This window comes from Carcharodon carcharias, chromosome 28, assembly GCF_017639515.1.
Source record: "Carcharodon carcharias isolate sCarCar2 chromosome 28, sCarCar2.pri, whole genome shotgun sequence".
Taxonomy (NCBI): Eukaryota; Metazoa; Chordata; class Chondrichthyes; order Lamniformes; family Lamnidae; genus Carcharodon; species Carcharodon carcharias.
In genome coordinates, this window is record NC_054494.1 from 24,194,750 (window position 1) to 24,217,402 (window position 22,653).

The following is a 22,653-nucleotide window of genomic DNA, read 5'->3' on the forward strand; positions in this document are numbered from 1 at the left end:
CTAACTAAAAAAAGTTAACATATGGCAATTTCTTATATGTACAACACAAATGGCAAGTTTTAATTGCTATGGCTAAACATGCATACAAAATCTGAGATTTCAAAACAATTCAGGATACGTTGACTGCCGCACCACAGTTCACTTTGCACCATATCCAATATCACTGAGAATTTGTCTTTTTATAATGTATAGCAGTTCTAGGAGTTTTAGTGTCCTCTGGGGGCAGAAGATACATTCACCATGGCAGGGCAGATCTGCACACTTGACCATTCTCTATTGCATAAATGGGGAGGCAGAACCTCTGGGGTGGTAGCCTATAAGAACCTCCAAACAGCAAGTGGCTTTCATTTTTAACCACCTCCCCAGGACTTGAAATGAAAGAATTGTATAACAAACTCTTATGTTTCCTTGAATATATGGACCTTAGCTAATTTAGAAGCTTTAGAATTTCCAGTAAATAATTTTACAAGCACCAGTAAAGAAAAGGTTAGTGTCTTAGATTCGGTTTTAGTACAGAGTTAACAATGGACAAAAAAGAATGACTTCTTTTAAAGTCTATCCCCATTTAATTGTTAAGTGGTTGCTTTTCTTTTCAGGAACGTATACACTGTTACTCTCCACAAATGACAGATATGACCACCTCCAAAGATAGAGCCAACTGCAGCTTGCATACTCTTCTAGCTAGACCTGGTGGTATCCCTATGAGCAGCCAAAGTCATCGGTTATACATTTAACTGAGACAATCTCACCAGGGCTTAAAGCTGTGGGCATGGAAAGTGCAAGACACAACTTACCGGTGTATTTTTTCAATCAATTATTTTTCTAATTTATAATCTGGCACATATGCAGCATGACTACACTACACTAGGATAAGGTGTTACAAAAAGAAATCATGCCAAAAAAAAATCATGTTACACAGTTGAGCGTGCAACACATCAGTCATATCAATAATGAGAAACACAAATTTCTTAAAGCAGTTTTGTTGCAGTTTAAAGAAATCATTAATTCTCCCGTTGACTGGCGTTTGGACTTTTTTTTTGCAAACAATAAATGGCATCAGAATTATTCAGATAAATAATAGGTTTTTTGTAATTTTTATAGGTCAGTAAAATTTTTACATTAGAGGTGGCAGTCACAATCATTACGAATGAGAGGTGCAGGCAGGTCCTTGCACTGACCATTAAAATTAATGCTACTATCACTTTTGGCCTAATTGCATGACGCATAAAAGAGAACTAATGATCCATCACCATCCACCAAGCCACCCCAAACAACATAGCTCGACCGTACCCCTTCCCACCCCCCCCTAAAAAATGGTGAACCAGCAATAACAGTCTACTCTGAAGCCCGTGTCATTGAATTCAAAGTGATTCAATAATTCAATTGTTCAGCATTATATTTCCAACTAACTGTGATACTTAAGTTGCTTCATTTTTTTTGACATTTTGAATTGTTATAGTAAAAAACATGACTTTGAATTATCAGTATGGTCCAAGAAAAAAGAAAGGCTTGTATTTGTATAGCCCTTTTCATGACCACCGGATATCTCAAAACACTTTACAGCCAAGAAGTACTTTTGAAGTGTAGTCACTGCTCTAATGCAGGAAACAATGCACTCAGCAAGCTCCCACAAACAGCAATGCAATAATGCCGAGATAATCTGTTTTTTGTGATGTTAACTGAGGGATAAATATTGGCCAGGACACCAGGGATAACTCCCCTGCTTTCCTTCAAAATAGCATCATGGGATCTTTTACATCCCCAAGCAGGTGGATGGGGCCTCGGTTTAGCATCTCATTCGGAAGATGGTACCTCTGACAGTGCCATGCTCCCTTGGTTTCTGCACTGGAGTGTCAGCCTTAATTCTTGTGCTCAAGCCCTGGAGTGAGATTTAAACCCGGAATCTTATCATTAAGAGGCAGGTGTGTTACCAACTGAGTTACAGCTGACACTAGGTCATAAAATGGTAAGATATCTCAATGATTATATGTCATCTCAAACCCTTGATGTGTTATTGCTGTCGTGTATTATGCTCCAGGCTCCATGTTGCCCTCTATTTAATAACATTTCCTGTGCAGTAGAATTCTTTATAAAGAAATTGGGTAAATAATTTTTTTGTGTTACTACTGAAATCTCCAATTGCAGTAAACTGATTTTTTATAATTTGCCTCATTGGACAAAACATATGAATGTTCCACTTCATGCAGAGTTGAAGAACACTGATTCCCAGGTGACTACATATTTGAGAATTAAAACAATTATTTTGGTTGATGCACTTCTCTATCGGTATAAAGGACTGTGTCCCAGTGCACGTAGATGAAGGTTAATCTTAGTGACCACAGCCAGCATCTTCCGATTGGTGAGCGGGGAGGGGGGGAGCGGGGCCCACTCGCCGATGCGTAAAATGACGTAGGGTGACGTTGAGCATGCGTCCCGACGTCACCCTGCGTCATTTAGATTGTCAGTTCAGCGGGTGCACAGTGCCCGCCGACCTGTCAACGGCCTATTAAGACCATTAAAAAACGAATTAAAATCATAAATGGACCTGCCCATCCAACCTTAAGGTTGGCGGACAGGCCAGGAGCCCAGGCGGGCTTCTGAAAAAACATGAAACCTCATCCACGGGCAGGATGAGGTTTCATGAGTGATTTAAAAAATGCAGAATATTTTACAATAAAAGTTAAGAACATGTTCCAACTCATGTAGCCGTGTCACATGAGGGGACATGGCAGGGAACTTTTTTTTTCTAATTTTTATTCAAAGTTTTAAATTGGAGCCAATCTCCCTGAGGCAGCACCTTGCCTCAGGCAGATCTATGCGCTCTTTTGCGAAAGAGCGTATTCCTGGCTGGGGGAATCCCCCCCTTCCCACCCACACAGGGAGCACATAGCGCATCCTGGTGCACGTCACACTGGGCGGGCCTTAATTAGCCCGCCCACATAAAATGGCAGCACACCCCCAACCAGGGGCGCCAATCAGAAGCCCGACCGCTCGTGCCTGCTCCCACACTTCCTCTCCCTCCACCCCCAAGATGGGGGGGGTGGGAGGGATGTTGCCCCATGTCCCAATAGCTGGAGAAAACTAGATTTTCAGTGTGTGCAAACACTGCTTTTCTGCAGATGGTTCATGGAACCCCTCTTAAGGTCTAGCTGAAATAATAAGGTTAATTCTCATCTTCTTAGAGGTCCTCATTCAGGTTAGGAAAGGAGATGAGAATGCCTCTTACTATCCCATTAAATAAATTACTGATGATTTGTCCACCAGTCATAGTACAAAGTATTTCAAAGTCCTTGATCTGCAAAGTATCAGGAAGTTCTTAAGAATACATTTTGGGGTGCTCTAAATAGGAACATGGGAAATAGGAGCAGGAGTAGGCCATTAGGCCCATCGAGCCTGCTCCACCATTCAGCTGATCATGGTTGATCATCCACCTCCTCGCCAATTTTACTTACTATCCCCATATCCCTTGATGTCATTAATATTCAGAAATCTATTGATTTCTGTCTTGAACATGCTCAATGAATGAGCTCCCACAGTCCTCTGGGGTAGAGAATACCAAAGATTCACCACCCTCTGAATGAAGAAATTCCTCCTCATCTCAGTCATAAATGGCCTGTCCTTTATTCTGAACCAGTGTCCCCTGGTTCTAGACTCACCAGCCAAGGGAAACATGCTATCTACATCTACTCTGTCAAACCCTATAAGAATTTTGTAAGTTTCAATTGGATCAAATCTCATTTTTTGTAGCTCTGGAGAATACAGGTCCAGTCTCCTTAATCTCTCCTCATAGGACAATCCTGCCATCCCAGAGATTAGCCTGAAGAACTTTCATTGCACTTCCCATATTACAAGTACATCCTTCCTTAGATAAGGGGAGCAAAACTGTACACAATATTCCAGATGCGGTCTAACCAAGGCTCTATACAATTGCAGCATGACACCTTTACTCACATACTCAAATCCCCTTGTGATGAAGGCCAACATAATATTCATGTTCCTAATTGTTTGCTGCACCTGCCTGCTAACTTTTAGTGACTCATGAACAAGGACATCCAGGTCCCTCTGTACATCAGCACTTTCCAACCTCTCACCATTTAAGAAATACTCTGTATTTCTGTTTTTTCTACCAAAGTGGGTAACTTCACATACTTAGCTACATTATATTCCATCTGCCATGTTCCATCTTACCCATTAACTTAGTCTGTCCAAATCCCCTACTTGCATCCTCCTCACAAATTACATGCCCACCTAGTTTTGTGTCAGCAAATTTGGAAATGTTACATTTGGTCCCCATATCCAAATAATTTATATAGACTGTGAACAGCTGTGGCCTGCACTGATCCTTGCAGTACCCAATAGTCAGTACCCCAATAGTCATAGTCAGTCACCTTGGCAATAACCATTTATTCCTTCTCGCTGTTAACCTAATTCTCAATCCATACTAGTGTATTGCCCCCAACCCTAAATTTGTTTACCAACCTTCTGTGTGAGACCTTATCATAAGCCGTCTGAAATCAACATACACCACACCCACTGGTTCCCCTCTATCTGTGCTACAAATAACATCCTCAAAAAACTCCAACAGGTTTGTCAAACGTGATTTCCTTTTCATAAACCCATGTTGACTTTGACTAATCCCGTTGACATTTTCTAAGTCAGCATGGGTTTATGAAAGGGAAATCATGTTTGACAAATGTCCTGGAGTTTTTTTTGAGGGTGTAACTGGCAGAATAGATAAGGGAGAACCAGTGGATGTAGTGTATTTGGATTTTCAGAAAGCTTTTGATAAAGTCTCACTTAAGAAGTTAGTGTGCGGAAATAAAGCACATGGGATTGGGGGTAATATATTGGCATGGATTGAGAATTGCTTAACAGGCAGGAAACAGAATATGAATAAATGGATCTTTTTCAGAATGGCAGGCAGTGACTTGTAGGGTACCGCAGGGACCAGTGCTTCAGCCTCAGCTATTCACAATATATATCAATGATTTGGATGAGGGAACCAAATGTAATATTTCCATGTTTGTTGCCAAAACAAAACTAGGTGGGAATGTGAGTGGTAAAGTGGTTTCAGAATGAAACATATCGCTTTCAAACTTAATGTAAAATTCTATCATATTATGCTCACTTTTTCCTAAAGGCTCCTTATAGGGTTATTAATTGGCCCTTTCTCATTACACAAAACTAAATCTAAAATAGCCCAATCCCTAGTTAGTTCTTCAACATGCTGCTCCAGGAACCCATCTCATACACACTCCAGGAATTCAGTCTCCACAGCATTAGTGCTGATTAGGTTTACCCCTATATGTAGATTGGAGTCACCCATGATAACTGTATTACCCACATTATATGCATCTCTAATTTCTTGATTTACACCCTACATTACCATTGCTGTTGGGTGGCCTATAAACAACTTCCACCAATGTTTGCTGCCCCTTACTGCTTTTTAGCTCCACACAAATGGATTCTACATCTTCATCTTTCGATCTAAAATCCTCTCTCGCTAATGTACTGATTTTATCCCTTACTTACAGTGCAACACCACCTCCTTGTCCTTTTTGCCTATCCTTCTTAAATGTTGAATATCCTTGAATATTGAGTTCCCAGCCTTGGTCACCCTGTACCAATATCTCCATCATGCCAATTAAATCATACCCGTTTACTTCTATTTGTGCCTTCAAATCATCTACCTTGTTGCAAATGCTGTGTGCATTTAGATAGAGTGCCCTTAACTTTGTCTTTTTATCATTCCGTTTTTTGATCCAATTTTGACACTTGCCTTTGCTTCATTTGCCTTCCAATTTCACTTACTACTTCTCTACTTCCTGTTGCCAGTTTTGCTTCTCTTCAATCTGAGCTCCCTCTCAGGTTCCCATCCCCCTGCCAATATAGTTTAAACCCTTCCCAACAGCACTAGCAAATCTCCCTTCAAGGATGCTAGTCCCAGTCCTGCCAAGGTGCAACCCGTCCATCTTGCATAGTTCCTACCTGCACCACAACTGGTCCCAATGCTTCTGAAATCTAATGTCCTCCCTCTTACAGCATTTCTCCAAATATGTGTTCATTCGCCCAATCCTCCTATTCCTATACTTACTAGCATGTGGGACTGGGAGTAATCCTGAGATTACTGCTTTTGATGTCCTGTTTTTAAATTTCTTTCCTAACTCCCTAAACCTTGATTTCAGGGCCTAATCTCTCTTCCTGCCTATGTTGTTGGTACCCATGTGCACCACGACCCCTGGCTGTCCGCCGTCCCCCAGAAGAATGTTCTGCAGCCGCTCGGTGACTTCCTTGTGACCCTGTAACTAGGGAGACAACACAACATCCTGCAGAAACAGCCGGAGGCACTCCCATCTGTTCCCTTCACTAATAAATTCCCTATCACTATTGCTCTTCCACTCTTTTTACTTTCCTCCTGTGCAGCTGAAGCACCTGTGGTGCCACGGACTTGACTCTTGCTACACTCCTTTGAGGAACCATTGCTGTCACCTGTATACAAAATAGAAAACCAGTTAGCCAGTGAGATCAACTCAGAGGACTCCTGCACTACCTGCCTGGTTTTCTAGACTGCCTGGTGGTCACTCATTCCTTCTCTGCTTGCATGCTCCTAACCTGCAAGGTGACCACCTCCCTAAACATGCAATCCAAGTAGTTCTCAGCCTCATGGATACACTACAGTGACTTCAGTCACTACTACAGTTCTAATACTCACAGCTCAAACTTCTGCAGCTGGTGACACTTCCTGCAGATGTGTTTGTCTAGGGCACATGGTGCGTACACGACTTCCCATACCCCACAGGATGCAGATTCCACTTGGCTGAGCTACCCTGCCATACAATAAATAGTTTGTAAAGTTAAAGGTAAGTAGAATAACTTACCAGTTACTCACCAATCAGCTTCTTCCCTGTGTCAAAGTAAGTGCCTATGTAAGGGTTATTTATTTTAAAATATATACTTTACTGGACCTAAGAATAGATATTTACAGACTACCTCTTATAGAGATATATACAAAAATATGAAAAAGCTCACCTTTTAGCCCAATCTCTAAGAGCACATACCCAACAACCAATCAAATCACAGCCTTCCTGTGATGTCACCCACTTTTTTTTTTAACCCATTTCCAAACTCAGCAACAACAACAATAGCAGCAGGCCGCAACTGTTCTGGGTCCCTCCTAGGTCTGGTCCCAACAGCCTCTCCTCCTCCTCCTGGTAAATTAATAGAAATGATGCCCTGATGTTCAACTAGCAGACACTTATCATTGAACTTGAATGATTTTGCAAGTACCAGGTTGAAATCATACCTAGCACGAAGGAAGATTGTTGTGGTTGTTGGAGGTCAATCATCTCAGTCCCAGGACATCGGTTTAGGAGTTCCTCAGGGTAGTGCCCTAGGCCCAATCATTTTCAGCTGCTTCATCAATGACCTTCCTTCCATCATAAAGTCAGATGTGGGGATGTTGGCTGATGATTGCACAATGTTCAGCACCATCCGTGTTCCTCAGATACATAAGCAGTCCATGCCCATATGCAGCAAAACCTGGACAACATTTAGGCTAAGTGGCAAGTATAATTTGTGCCACACAAGTGGCAGGCAATTATCATCTCCAAAAGGAGAGAATTCAACCAACTCCCTTTGACATTCAATGGCATTACCATTGCAGAATCCCTCACTATCAACATCTTGGAGGTTACCATTGACCAGAAACTGAACTGGTCAGCCATATAAATACTGTGGCTACAAAAGTAGGTCAGAGGCTGGGAATTCTGTGGCGATTAACTCACCTCCTGACTCCCCAAAGCCTGTCCACCATCTTTGAGGCACAAGTCAGGAATATGATGGAATATTCACCACTTGCCTGTATGGGTGCAGCTCCAACAACACACAAGAAGCTCAACACTATCCAGGACAAAGCAGCCCACTCAATTGGTCCCCCACCTATTACCTTCAACATTCACTCCCTTCACCACCGACGCACAGTGGCAGCTGTGTGTACCATTTATAAGTTGCACTGCAGCATCATACCAAGGCTCCTTCAACAGCACCTTCTAAACCTCCGATCCCTACCACTTAGAAGGACAAGGGCAGCCGGGAATAGGAATGCCACCCACCTGAAAATTCCACTCCAAGCCACACACCATCCTGACTTGGAACTATATTGCTGTTCCTTCACTGTTGCTGGGTCAAAATCCTGGAACTCCCTAACAGCACTGCTGGTGGGCTGTAGTGGTCAAAGGTCGCAGTTGTTAAAATTCATTTACGGGATGTGGGTGTCGCTGGCTAGGCCAGCATTTATTGCCTATCCCTAACTGCCCTTGAGAAAGTGGCAGGGAGCTGCCTTCTTGAACCGTTGAAATCTCTGTGGTGTTCATCACCACCTTCTCAAGGGCAACTAGGGATGTGAAAGAATAAATTTTTAAAAAGTACTACAAACTTTGGTTTCCTTCAAAAACTCACTACCTGTGAGGACAAATCAGCCATCATCTTAATCTAGGTGAGAAAACTTACTTTCATTTTGATATTCAACAAGACCTATTTAATGAAGTTCATGGATTTTATGACTCATTCAAAATCTAGAACACACTCTACCCAACTACAAGTGGTAGGTGATGATCTAGTTACAAATGCAAACAAGTGGCTCAATATAATGTCACTAGTGACTCTTAATTCTGGATAACAAGTTTGATGGACTCAGCAGTAAACTGTCCATTCAATTAGTTGCCCCCTTAAGGGCTGTCCTTCTCTGGCAACCTAACCAGACCAGTTCTGCCTCTCAATTTCCTCAGATCCCAAGACTGTCACCACAATAAAAACATAACATGTTTTGGGACTGTAGCAGATAGTGACCATAGTTTTTAACTGTATCATGTTCTCTAAGTAAAAGGCAGGTAGATTTAAAGATTAGTGCTTGGAGTAGAATAGCTGTTAGGGTTTACAATTCAAGTCGGTTGCTCTGCTGCGCTGTATTAGGATATGGACCAGGGATTTAATGATTTAGGTTATTTTAGCAAGTGATAATATGGAAGGGTATGTATGCAATGTAGAATTAGGTTCAATGGACGGTCCATACTTATCTGCAAGCCAGTTCACTCAGCCCTAATGTTAAAAGCCTAATGGCTAAGTGTCTCCCTCCAGGACTGAGATGTTTAACAAATCCTTGATCAGACAGAAGTTGTCATCTTTGACATTTTTTTCTCCGGGCTAAAGGTATCATTATTTTCAATGGCTAGACAAACTGAGTTAAATAGGCAGTGCTACAAAAACCTTAGTCCTCCTTTTCATTCGTTTTTTAAAAAAAAATCATATGGAAAAACAAGTTAGGTTGATAAAGTACATACAAGCAATATGTGGGCTGCAAATGCCCTTTTGGAGAAGACATTTGTGTTCAAATTTCATCTAATTGTAAATCCAATTTGCTTAACACATGGTACATCAAACACTATTTGAAATGTTTGGAAGAACTGCATTTTAACCCAACAGTTCCTGATTTTAAGATACTTTGGCCCTGAAAAGCAGACAAGAGCATAATTATAATGTATTTCATGGGTAAAAGTCTGACAGACAAATTCTACTGAAATTATTAGTCATTGTTTCGTAAAAAGATTTTTTTATTATAAATGTATGCTGAACTTTACAAATATATTAGAAGTCAAATTCTTTTTCATTTCTTGCCAAATGTGAAATAAAAATAAAAGGTTCCATATGAATACTGTAGAAACTAGAGAAATAAATCAGATGATTCTGGTTTCTGTGTTTGCTTTAAATGAATAATACAGCAGGCAGTCAAAATGAATCATACTGTTTAAGGTCCAACATAATGGGTAAGGTCTGTTTTATTTTCCTAAAATTGCAAAACCAAGACCTTGGCTGATGGAAGCTTCAGGCACATTAACCAGTTATGGGAAAGGTAACGCCAAGGTTGGAATGTAAAATTTAGTTAGCGCGAAATCTGGGACGGAATTTTTCAGAGGACCTTCAAAGTCTGTCTGCCAGGGCCAAAAGTGGGAGGTGGTGGCCACTGCTGAGTGAACGTGTCAAAGAACAAGGAGGTTTTTGTGGGCAAGCCAGAGCCAGGCAGGCAGGCCTTGGCAATCAGGGGAGGGGAACTGGGTTGCGGTGCAGGGGGTGAGATGTCCCTCTGTTGGCCAGGCAGTGACCATCCAGGGGGTACCAGCTGCCAAGAGCCCACTAAGAGACCTAGAAGTCTCCCCATGAAGCAACAGGCCTGCCCCTTCGGGGGAAAAATGCCCAAATGGACTGAAGTGGCCCTTAATTGGGCCAGTAAAGTGGCTTAATTGTTGCACCATTAATGTTCCCGCTGCTGGTGATATGTCATGGTGGCAGAAGGATGTTGGGCTCCCCACCTGACACCTTCCCATCATATTGCCAGCCCTCCTGCTTCCCAGCCCATTACCTTCCCATTGGTGATGGGCTGGAAAAATTCATCTCCCAGTATATTGGCTGCACTATTTATGCTTATACAGTCTTTCCATAACACCGACTACATTGTACCACCAGATAATGAACAGCTGGAGGAAAGTATGATTAATTGCTGAATTTTATAATATTTGATCACAAAAAAACCTGAACTACAAAACATGAGGGAAAGATTTCCTTGGGGTGCCCTGCAAAATGAAATAATAAATATTCTCTTTATAAACAGGTTTATGGTTTTATTATCCGTGCCGTTATTACCTCCAGATTCAACTGTTACAATGTGCTTACAATTGGCCCCTGAACCGGGAATGTCTTCAGTTGAAAATTCTCATCCTCATGTTTTCAAATCTCACCCCTCTCCATCTCTGTAACCTCCTCCAGTCCTACAAGCTTCCAAGATCGCTGTGCTCCTGCTCCTCCCCTTTTGGCCTCTTGCTCATCTGTGATAGCCGCCAGTGATGAAGCGATGGCAGTGCCTTCAATTCTCTTATCCTCAAGTTCTGGAATTCCCTCCCTAAACGTGTCTGTTCTCTTTCAAGATGCTCCTTAAAACTGACCACTTTGATAAAGCTTTTGGTCACCTGTCCTAATACCTCTTTTTGTTTCTAGGTGTTAAATTTTGTCTGATAGCACTCCTGTGGTGCGTCTTGGGATGTTTTTACTACATTAAAAGTGCTGTATAAATGCAAGTTGTTGTTGTTGTTATGCATAGCACAGGGAGGAAAATTCCCTGCATTATTAGTGTGGGATACAGTTTTCAGAATAAATACTTTGCAACTATTAATAACAATGCAGGATTGGCAGAAGTCAAACCAAGCTCGGGCAACATTGAGACCCATTTACGGGTCCAATAGCTCAGCACATTTCTGCACTACATGGAGGAGAAATGAGCCACACCAACCAAGTAAGTCCAAGGGTCTGTGCTGTCTTACCTAATCCAATCACACGAACAGCAGTGTGGCTGAAAGGGGAAGCTTGCTCTGAAATATGCATGCTGACATCAGGTGATGAGAAAGTCAGGCTCATCAATCAGCACAATTGAATAGCTCACAGGCTTTCAATGACGATGCTTATGGATGAAGAATGATTATTTAGACAAGGTACCAGAAGATAATCAGCAGCAGTAGCACCACACCCAAAACATGAGTCAGTACCTTGGTGACAGGAGTGTATCAAGGGAGATTTTCAAAAAGTTTCAAAAAAACAAGTCACTAAAACTGTCAGGAAATACTGTAAGGAGGGAGGGTGTTGGAAATAAGAACTTACTGAACTAACTCCAAGTCAGAAATGACATTAAATGTCCCGCTTTACCTTTAACATCTTAAATATATTAAAAATCTGCAAGTATTTCTTATTCATTTATGGCCTTCCACCAAGGGGAGGGGTGTAGTATCCCCGTTTTGTGTTTGCCAATGCCTTGACCTTTGGAATGCACAGATTGTCCGGAGGGTGAAGAGGCCAGAGTGATTTTGAGGACCTGGCTCATTCACCTGAAACCAACAAGCTGCCTGCCACAAAAGGACATCCCAATTCAGGCTGCTACAATATCAAGCAGAGTGCCTGGAACCAGTTGTTGTACTCTGCACAAGGGTATGCAACAACAGTTCAGGAAATATATCTGCCACCGGGGATAGATGCTGGTGCTCTGACATTTCTGGCATTATCCCAGAGCCTAACGGAGGAGATTATTCATGTGCTTTATTAAAATGTTACATAAAACCAGCAACCCTTCTGCACGTGACTCAGATGTCTTCAGGGATTCTGGGACCAGCATCCAGGTCTTCTATGTTCAAGGTAGCCCCAAATCTAGAGCATCACCTTTTAAAGGATTGTTAAAGTGTCTGGTCCTTCAGACAACTAGCAATTTGTAGATCTGTGAATAAAACAAAGAGATCTTTTTACATCACATATAAAGGTAAATCATAGATTACCATATAAGTAAACCAGTTTTACCATTTATTTTGACATGTACTCCAATAGCAACCAGAAATTCAATATTGCATGGAAGACCTCGCATTTCATCTTCTTTTTACTTGCCTTATTTAAGTACAAATGCTATATTCTGAAGATACAGACACAAAGCGTAAGTTGCAATACTGTACCTAAAGGGATTCCTTTTTCTTATTTGTCGCAGCTCTCTTCTTTCTTCGTACCAGTTTTCCAGTCTCACTTCCACGTATAGAACTGAATCCTTTAGTATCTTCATTGTTCCAAGATACGATTGCAAATTGCTGTCATGTTCCATCACTTGTGGTGTCTTAACCTGCAGGAACTGATAACCTTGTATTCATGTAGAGGAAATGGCCTGGTCTAAGTGCAAAGTTTAGTGCTAATGGAGTATGCCTTTCAACTAGCTAGAATATTAAGCATAAATTAAATTAAATTGATCTATGCCTTTACTCCAAATATTTGGCTCCAATAGTGCTTTCAGCTCCCACTTTATGAAAGATTTGCCAACAGACTCTGAAATTTATGAAACAACATTAACATGGCTCAAAGTAACTTCAGTCAAGAGAAAGACTTGCATTTATATAGCCTTTCACGACCTCAGAATGGCCCAAAGCATTTTACTTGTAATTAAATAGTTGTGAAGTGTAGAAACTGTTGTAACATAGGAAATGTGGCAGTCAATATTTGCATATAATGTCCCACAAACAGCAATGAGATAATGACCAGATCATCTGTTTTTTAGTGGTGTTGGTTCAGGGAAAGGTATTGGTCAGGACACCAGGGAAAACTCCTCTGCAGTTCTTTCAAAATTGTCATAGGATCTTTTACGCCCACATAAGAGGGTAGAGCTGGCCTTGGTTTAACATCTTACCCAAGAGCGTGCAGTGCTCCATCAGTATTACACTTGAATGTTGGCCTGGTTTATATGCTCAAGTCTCTAGAGCGGGGCTTGACACTTGAACCCACAAATGTTCTGATTCAGAGGTGAAAATGCTATCCACTGAGCTAAGGCTGACACCTTGCTATTTTCCACATGGTATGCAGAAACATTTAACAGTCTGAGTTTCAAGCTCAGAATGACTGCAAACAGGTTGGTATAAACCTGCGAACTTCAACATTAGTTAAGTAATCATGAACAGTGAATGACAAACCTGGCAAATCACTGCCAGCCTGAAGTGCTGGTACTCTGTACTACAAAGAGTTTATCTGCTTCATATCATGTTTCGGAATGCAGGCACTGTGCGAGACCCAGCGGTGCAATGCACATGGATTAAAGAGCAATAACACATGCAATGATTTTATTAGGGACGCATCAACTTGTATTAAACTAAAACTCCAGCTTTGCTTCCCCAGGACAGTACTTCAAACTGGTGGCCTGAGTTTCACATTGAAAACCTTATAAATTGCCAGCTGAACATCTTGAAAGCTGCATAATAAATGCCCCCAGCAGCATACTGCTGATTGCTAGAGACTACATACAAAAGAACCATCCTTTATTGATCATAAATGCAGTGGAGTAGCTTATGAATCAAAGGTGTACAAAAATCATTATAAATGCATTATGGTTTACTTAAGTATCATATGTAGCTTAGATTTTTAAAATGCCTGCACATTTATTTATATTGAATACACTTTCCTTCAAGGCTACAAGATAAGAGTCGTTTGATAAATGTACAGTCCTTCAATGGAACCTGCAATGTAAACAACATCAACTAAGTCCTAACAATAGTTCACAATCAGTGGTCATCCTGTATCATCCTTCTAAACATATATTTTTATAAGCTACTGATTACTTTGGGCAGGATCTGATCGAGTTTTGAAAGTATTCTAATTGTGTTACATTTGACCATAAGACGTAGGAGCAGAAGTAGACTATTCAGCCCATCGAGTCTGCTCCGCCATTCAATGAGATCATGGCTGATCTGATAATCCTCAATTCCACTTTCCTGCCTTGTTCCCATAACCCTCGATTCTCTTACTGATTAAAAATCTGCCTATTTCAACCTCGAATATACTTAATGACCCAGCCTCTACAGCCCTCTGCGGTAAAGAATTCCACAGATACACTACCCTCTGACAGGAGAAATTCCTCCTCATCTCTGTTTTAAATGGGTGCCCCCTTACTCTGAGATTACGCCCTCTGATCATAGACTCCCCCATAAGGGAAACAACCTCTCAGTGTCGACCCTGTCAAATCCCCTAAGAATCTTATATGTTTCAATAAGGTCGCCTCTCGATCTTCTAAACTCCAATGAGTACAGGCCCAACCTACTCAATCTCCCCTTGTAAGAAAATCCCTCCATACCTGGGATCAACCTAGTGAACCTTCTCTGGGCTGCCTCCAACGCCAGTATATCTTTCCTTAGATAAGGGGACCAAAATTGTTCACAGTACTCTAGGTGTGGTCAAATTAGTGCCTAGTATAGTCTTAGCAAGATTTTCCTATTTTTATACTCCATTCCCTTTGAAATAAAGGCCAACATTCCATTTGCTTTCCCTATTACCTACTGAACTTGTATGTTAGCTTTTTGGGAATCATGCACAAGGACTCCCAAATCCCTCTGTGCTGCAGCTTTCTGCAGTTTTTCTCCATTTAAATAATATTCAGCTACTCTATTCTTCCTACCAGAGTGCATAACCTCACATTTTCCCACATTATATTCCATCTGCCAAGTTTATGCCCACTCACTTAGCCTCTTTATACCCTCTGTAGACTCCTTGTCATCCTCACCACTTGCCTTCCCACCTATTTTTGTGTCATCCGCAAACTTGGCAATAGTACATTCACTTCCCTCATTTGGTTTTGGGTGCGATTTAACTGATGTAGTTACATTATTGCCAAATCCAGATCTTCAATGAATTTCACAGAATTGCATCAAATTTACTGCATAGAAACAGGACACTCAGCCTAACTGGTCTGTCCCAGTATTTATGCACCACATGAGCCTCCTCCCATTTCATCTAATTCAAATCAATATATCCTTCTATTCCAATCTCCTTCATGTACTTATCCATTTTCCCTTTAAGTACATCTAATGCTCCTGCAATGAGCTAGTGTTTGACCACACTATTGTGAGAGAAAGCACCAAAGCGAAGTATATGCACAACAAGGATACTGAAAATATGCCATTGTGTTTAAGGGACTGGAGTGGGTGCTGTACTGGTAATCTACATTTTATTAAGCACATGCACCATAAAGATGCATCCCTCAACAAGAATACAGTAATAAATCTCCTTAAAGGCATCTCAATCTTTTGTCCCTGACAAATATAAACATTGTTGAAATTTGCTCATTACTGGACCATACCAGACTGAACTTCTTAATGACTCCTCCCACCATGGAACAAGCACAAAGGCATGCCAGATTGATTCCAACAAGGCTTTGCAGATTGAAGCACATGCTACCATGTGATACTGTCCATTAGAATACCCTTTCTGTGCAACTGCCAACATCGATGTCAAGCATGATATCAAAATCCTTTAAAACCAGACAAGCTTATACTTATATTGAGCCTTTCACGACTCAGGTCTGAAACTGCTTCACCGTCAATGAGTTATTCTGAAGTGCAGGCAGCTGACTTACAGACAGCAAGGCCTCGCAAATTGTGAGCCAGCCGACTATTTTGGTGGTTATTGGTTGAAGAATAAACATTGGCCAGGACACCGGGAGAACACCCCTGCTCTTCTTTGAATCGTGCTACAGGATCTTTCACATCCACATGAACAGGCAGACAGAGCCTCAGTTCAACAATCTCATCCAAATGCCAGCAGCAATGCAACACACCTTCAGTGCTGCACTGATGTGTCACACCGCATTATGGAACAAGCTCAACTCTGATGGGCTGCAAAATGGACAGTAGCAAATTGTCCACCCTTTATACACCCCACCGTATTTTCATTGCCACTGGCTTTAAGATAATTAGACTGCATTTCAAATTAATTCTTTTGCAGTGAAGCATTTTCAGACTTCCCAAGGTCATGGCCTCAATATAAATGGAGGCCTGTCCGTTCTTTCTTAAAAGGGTTTTATTTTTAGGCTTGGCATCCAGGATGGTCATTGGGATGGTCGAAAGGGAATCCTGGAGGACAGATCACATGGTGGCATGTGCTTCAATCTGCAAAGCCTCAACTGAATCAGTCTGGCATGCCTGTGTGCTTGCTGGAAGACAGTTGGCTACCATCCATTTTCTGCTCCCAGTGAAGTTGCATTTTACCCCTATGCTTTTCAATTTTATAATCCTTCAATACAGTACATAGAGAGTTATTTACCTTTGTGCTGCAAAATGCTCATTGTTAATGATACAATCAGTTTCTAGTCACAACTTTTCAGTGCCAGGCTTTGCAGAAGGCAACACATCACTTTTAGGGGGGGCTCATGGGCAGGTCTCCACCTACCGGACCAGTTGAAAGGCAGGGGTGGCTTTTCAAGGGCTGCAGGGCTAGGGCTTGCTTGTGGAAGTGGGGGAAGTGGCCTCAAGCTAGGGAAGAGGCTGCAAGTTGGGGGCTGTAATGGGGAAGCGGGGTATCCCAGGATGTGTATGGGGGTTCATGTTGATCTATGCAAGAGGCCACAAGATGATGAGAACTGAGGAGACAGTCTCCAGAGGAGATGAGGTGAGATGGAGATGTGAGGGTGTGTGTGAGAGAGCGAGTAGTGATGTCTTTTAAGCTGGCAGTGAGTGAGATACCAGTGAATGTGTGATGGGCTTTTGAGTGTGAGAGTTTAGAGTGATGAGATGGTTACTTACCCTGGCGGCATGGGTGAGATCATTCATCCGTTTTCTGCACTGGATGGCTGACTACTTTCTTGCAGTGTTGGCCCTGACCACCTCTGCCACTGATTCCCAAGCCGAAGTGGCGAGACAGGCCTCCGGCGGCTGGAGTTGGGGTAGAGGACATTATGGCGAGTCTCCACAGCACCCAGAAGGCATCCCAGGAATGCATCACTGAATTGGGGGTCTGCACTCTTCTTAGTTTTTGGGGCAATGTCTTCACCAAAGCAATCCTGGGCTGCAAGCAATGAGAACTGTGTGCGCGACTACCGTTTAAACATGGCATCCGGCGTGAGGAAGTGGACAAATCGGAGGCCGTCCACCAACGAGACAGTGTGTTTTCTGTGGCTGCATAATTAATGAGGTGGAAAGGGGATGATATGCCACAAAAACTCGTCATTGCAGCCAGCAGGTAAAGTGTCTTCTTTCTCACCCACTCCTGCACTTAGTACAAATCTTGGATGATTCCACCCTCTGTTTCAAGGTTGTCATCATAAGTGCTGAGAAAGTTTTCACAGATAGAAAGACAGGCTTGCATTAATACAGTGCCTTTCACAAACTCAGGATGTCCCAAACACTTTACAGCCAATGAAGTACTGTTGAAGAGTAGTCACAGTGTCATGTAGGAACCACGGCAGCCAATTTGTGCATAGCTAGCTCCCACAATCAGCAATATGATAATGAGCAAATAATCTGTTTTAGTGCTGTTTATTAAAGAATAAATGTTGGCTAGGATTTCAGTGATAACTCTCCTGCTCTTCTTTGAAATAATTTATGTCCACCTCAGAGAGCAGATCGAGCCTCAGTTTAATGTCTCAGATGGCACCTCCAACTGTGCAGCATTCCCTCAATACTGCACTGAAGTGTTGGATTAGATTTTTGTGCTCAAGTCTCTGGAGTGGGAATTGAACCCACAACCTTCTGACTCAGCAGCAGATACAACCTGTTATCTTGTGTCTTTGGCAAAAGTGGATACCACCTTGCATCTTCAATCACGTATGCACCACAGGTTTGTAACTGGTGCAGGGAAATCAGCGAGATGGCCGTGTTGCCGATCTGCAGGGAAAGAAGTATAGAAAATAGCCTCTTCTGGGCGCTATACATTTCAATGGAAACCAAAGAGGGATCAATCAGAGATGAGCACAGGGTCTCCTGACAGTTTGACTCTTGTTATTGTGCAGCTTGTGATCTACAAACACATCTGGTTTTCGCCCCTTAACTGCTTATTATTCTATACGCTTAACAGCAAACTTTCTTTAAACACTGCACCAAATATATAACTCGTGAACTGTTCGTCTTAACTAAATTAAAGCCCAAGAAAACAACATCAAATTCACACTCCATTTGGATTACTGTAGCACTGGCACACATATAAAAGCTGTGGTATGTGAAGGGCACCTGCTGTTAGAAAAAAAACCACGGTAACATCTTCCATCTTTTGCTTTTTCCTTCGAGATATATTCTTTATTCAAAAGAATGACAAGTTGGATGAATGTTTTGTCAGGCTTAATATGAAGAGACAGTACTATACCTTGATAAACGACCTCATGGAGAAGAGGTTGGCCAGCATTGTGGAGAGGCCTGGAGCCAAGCAGCTTTGAGCTATAAAACCCAGCTTCAGTTCAGCTAGGCAGATTGCATCATCCCCTTCCCTCCAATTCCAGCTGGGTATGTTCAGCAGATGGGCCTGATAGCAGAGGAAAGCAGAAATAAAAGAGAAGTTACAAATTCAATTCTACTCCTTCTGCTCCCAAAAAACATCTTGAAAAATGCACAGTGCTTCATGAAATGTTACAACAAACTGTCTCCTTTATTTTCCCTGGGAACCCCCCACAATAAAGTGGCACCAGAGCGGCATGCAGCAAACACACTGTACTTCAATCTGCATTCACATCTGTTGCCCATTCAGAGCGAGCTCCCCAGGGGCGTTCATACCTTTCCAATATCACTGGTTAAACATTTTGTTTTATTTTTATATTGTTCATACAGGAGTGCCAGTGTAGCATTTCTGTTCTGTAATGAACTACAAAACTACAAGCAGCTGCAGCCCTTCCATGGCATGCTCAGAAGGTACACTCGATATAAAGCAGCTCCCTTACTCACCCTGTGCCTGGGCTGTCAGTGCTGCATCTTGCTGCCTGACATTTTACAGGTTTGTGAACCCTAGATTTTAAGAGATGTACTTTATGGTCATTTTTAATATATAACATGCAAAAAAAAATTACAACAACCTTCCAAAGCAAAGAACAGAGTTGCTGAAATCAAATTTCAGTTAAAATCAAATTCACCAATTAATTTTGGGTTTAAGATGTAGGGGAGCCTGTTAGTTTATTTTTCAACCCCTGATTTCTAAGCAACTTCCTTCCCTGTTCTTCAGGGGGCAAAAAGGATTCTCTGTAAGTAGGGAATCATGAATGTGTTAACAAAAAACAGATTTACATTCTCATCATCGAGTGCCCCCCTGGAGACCACTAGGATAGAATATCTCACTGAATTGGCCCTTTTTCACTCAGACAGCAAACATCAGTAGGTTATTTAACCACGTTGGTCAATCAAAATTCTGTCATCACCCAACATCCATTTTCTATTGAGGGCACATGGTTGGGGAGGTGGATGGGGAGGAGGGGGTCACTGGATGGTCATCAGGAGTAGGAAGCCTGACTAATTTTTCTCCCCTTTATTGTCTTAGGAATTGCAGTTCCCTGAGTGTTGCTTTAGCTAAGTTCAGTTGACCCAGCACAGGAGAAGACTAACTTGGAGCCTCCTGTGCGATTACCTACTAATAAAGTGTTTAGCTACATAAATCCCTTTGAGGCAGGATGCGCAGGATAACAAGGGCTAGGGAACAGTTTGGATGCCGTTCTGTGATCCACCAACACAGAATTTAGGAATATCGGTACATAGGACTTAGGGGCAGGGGTAGGCCATTCAGCCCTTTGAGTTGTTCCGCCATTCAATAAGATCATGGCTTATCTGGTTATGGTCTTAACTTCATTTTGCTGTCTCCCCCCATAACCCTTGATTCCCTTGTCTATCAAAAATCTGTCTAACTTTGCCTTGAATAAATTCAATAGCTGAGCCTCCACTGCTTCCTGGGGAAGGGAATTCCACATACTAATGACCCTTTGATAGAAAAAAATTCTGTATTTAATTAATTGATTTTTTTTTTAATTAAGAAATTAGGGGCAAGTCCCTCAAGCCCATCCCAGGTTGAGATACCCTTTTTCCCAGATTGTTAGTGATTTCATCTCTTCTGGAGATCTTCCCTCCACAGCCTTCAACCTCATAGGTCGGAATTTTCCAGCCTCTCACGCCGGTGGGATCTTCCATTCCCACCGATGTGAACGGAGATTTCAATGGTTTGCCAGCCCTGCCGCAGGAGACCACGCCGTGGTGGGGGTGCGGGTGGGGAGTGGGGCTGGATAGTTCACAGGATGTGGGAGGCACAGTAAGGTCAGCATTTACTGCCCATCCCTAACTTCCCTCAAGAAGTGTTTCTGTTTACAGGAGGCAACTTTGAGCAAGTTAAGAGAGGAGAAGAAAAAATAAAAACAGGAGAAAAGCCAACAGTGAAGTGGTGCACCAGGAGCTGGACAGATTGCTATTAGTTATGGGAATGGTATCACACTGGTCAAATGTTAATAGCTTTCTCATTGTAACCTATTATCACCCAATGCAATAATCAGTGAATCCACAATATTGTTAGCTGAAGAACCAGAAATAATTTTGAAAAACATTGGGTTGTGCAAACAAGAGGCTTCTTCATTTACATTAGTGTGAAATGCCATCTATGGGTATTGTGAAGGGAACAGCACTTGTAAGATAAGTTAAAAGTGAAGAAAGAACGTGCATTTATATAGGGCCTTTATGATCTCAGGATGTCCCAATATGCTTTACAGGTAATTAAGTACTTTTCTTTTTAAGTGTAGTCACTATTGTAATGCAAGAAATGCATCAGCTAATTTGTACACGGTAACATCCCACAAATAGTAATGAAATAATGGCCAGGTCATTTGTTTCAGTGGTGTTGGTTGAAAAATAAATATTAGCAAGGATACCAGAGAAAACTCCCCTGCTCTTCTTCAAAACCATATCATGGGATCTTTTATGTCCACTCAAGAAACAGGCAGAGCCTCAGTTTAATATCTCATCTGAAAGGTGGTAGCGCAGCACTCCCTCAGTCCTGAGCTGCAAGTGTTAGCCTAGATTTTGTGTCCAAGTTTCTTTAGTGGGTATTAACCATCAATCTTCTAACATATAGGCCAGAGTGTTAATGATTGAATCATGGCTGACTTATGATATTGTAAGGAACATATCTTTTTATCTTCTGTTGGACTATGGACTAAAATTACAATGGCCGCAGTTTGAAAGACATGTCTACTGGAATAGGATAAGAGATATATACAATGTTGCTGTCCTAGAACAAAGTGTGCCATGAAAGACAGGATGTGTGGTAAGGAGTCTTGGACCAAGGGAATTGTCCAGCAACAACGTTTTAATTGGTTCCTGACCAGGTGACCAGGTTTTGTGTGAGGGCAATGCAACTGAATAGCTTCTACCCTGAAAGAAACAAGACCTAAAACCTCTTTCTCCTTTGTGTGGAAGATTCCAATGATTCCACAATAATAGCTAGCTGTTTTTTTTTCTCCTCATAAGTCTATAACCTGCTCTCTCTCTCAAAACCCCTATCAAGAGGCAAAAGGGGAAAATCACTGTTAGAGACATTGAAAGTGCTCAACCAGTGAACTAAATACTGAAAGTGCTGGAAGACCACCTCGTTTCATCAACAAGAACTGAAAGGAAGTTGGAAGACATCAAGCAAAATCAACCCATCGAATCCTGTACTCTGGAATTGGTGCTACTGAACTGTTTTATCCCATCTTTAAAATCCATGTTTTTGTGCGTCTAATGTGTCTTGTATGTGTGTGTATAGGGATTTAAGAAGGGGTAGAGTTTAAGTTATAGTGTTAGAATTTAGCAGTTCATATTTCTTTCTTTTGCCACTGGTTAACAACTGTTTGTTCAATAAACAGTTATTTACTTATTAAGTTTACAAACCTGGTGCTCGTATTCTGTTAACCTAAATTAAACAGTTAGGTAGAATTGGGGAAATCTGGTGGTTCGGTCAAACTTTTTGACATTTGTCGTGGCTCAGGGAACAGAGGGGCTTGATATTGCAGTGCACTATCTCCAGTGAGTCGTGGCAATATTTACACTACTTAAAGAACTCTACCTATCAAATCAGAGTGGCTAGCCTGGATGAGTCAGGAATCCACAGAGATGTCTGAATGGATGCTGAATGGTTGAGAACAGCTGGGTGCTTTTTAATAATTTTTTCCTTTTTAAGCTGTTATGATAATATTACTATACAAGGTCAGAAGGATAAAAATTTACAATATCTATCTTATTTTCTAACATTCAGGATGAACATGAGGTAATTGTCAATCAACAGGCAAACTGTGGTCGAACACACCACAATGAACAATGACTGGCA

General features: G+C 41.7%; 1 protein-coding gene across 4 annotated transcripts in view; it reads right to left on the reverse strand.

The window, feature by feature from the left end:
- kcnma1a (potassium large conductance calcium-activated channel, subfamily M, alpha member 1a) overlaps positions 1-22,653 on the reverse strand; it is a 770,607-nt gene that overhangs the window by 181,073 nt on the left and 566,881 nt on the right. For all 4 annotated transcript variants that reach the window (XM_041176516.1, XM_041176514.1, XM_041176513.1 and 1 more), the window contains exon 14: positions 18,691-18,846. In XM_041176516.1, the coding sequence (XP_041032450.1) occupies positions 18,691-18,846 (156 nt within the window). The remainder of the gene's footprint in view (positions 1-18,690; positions 18,847-22,653) is intronic.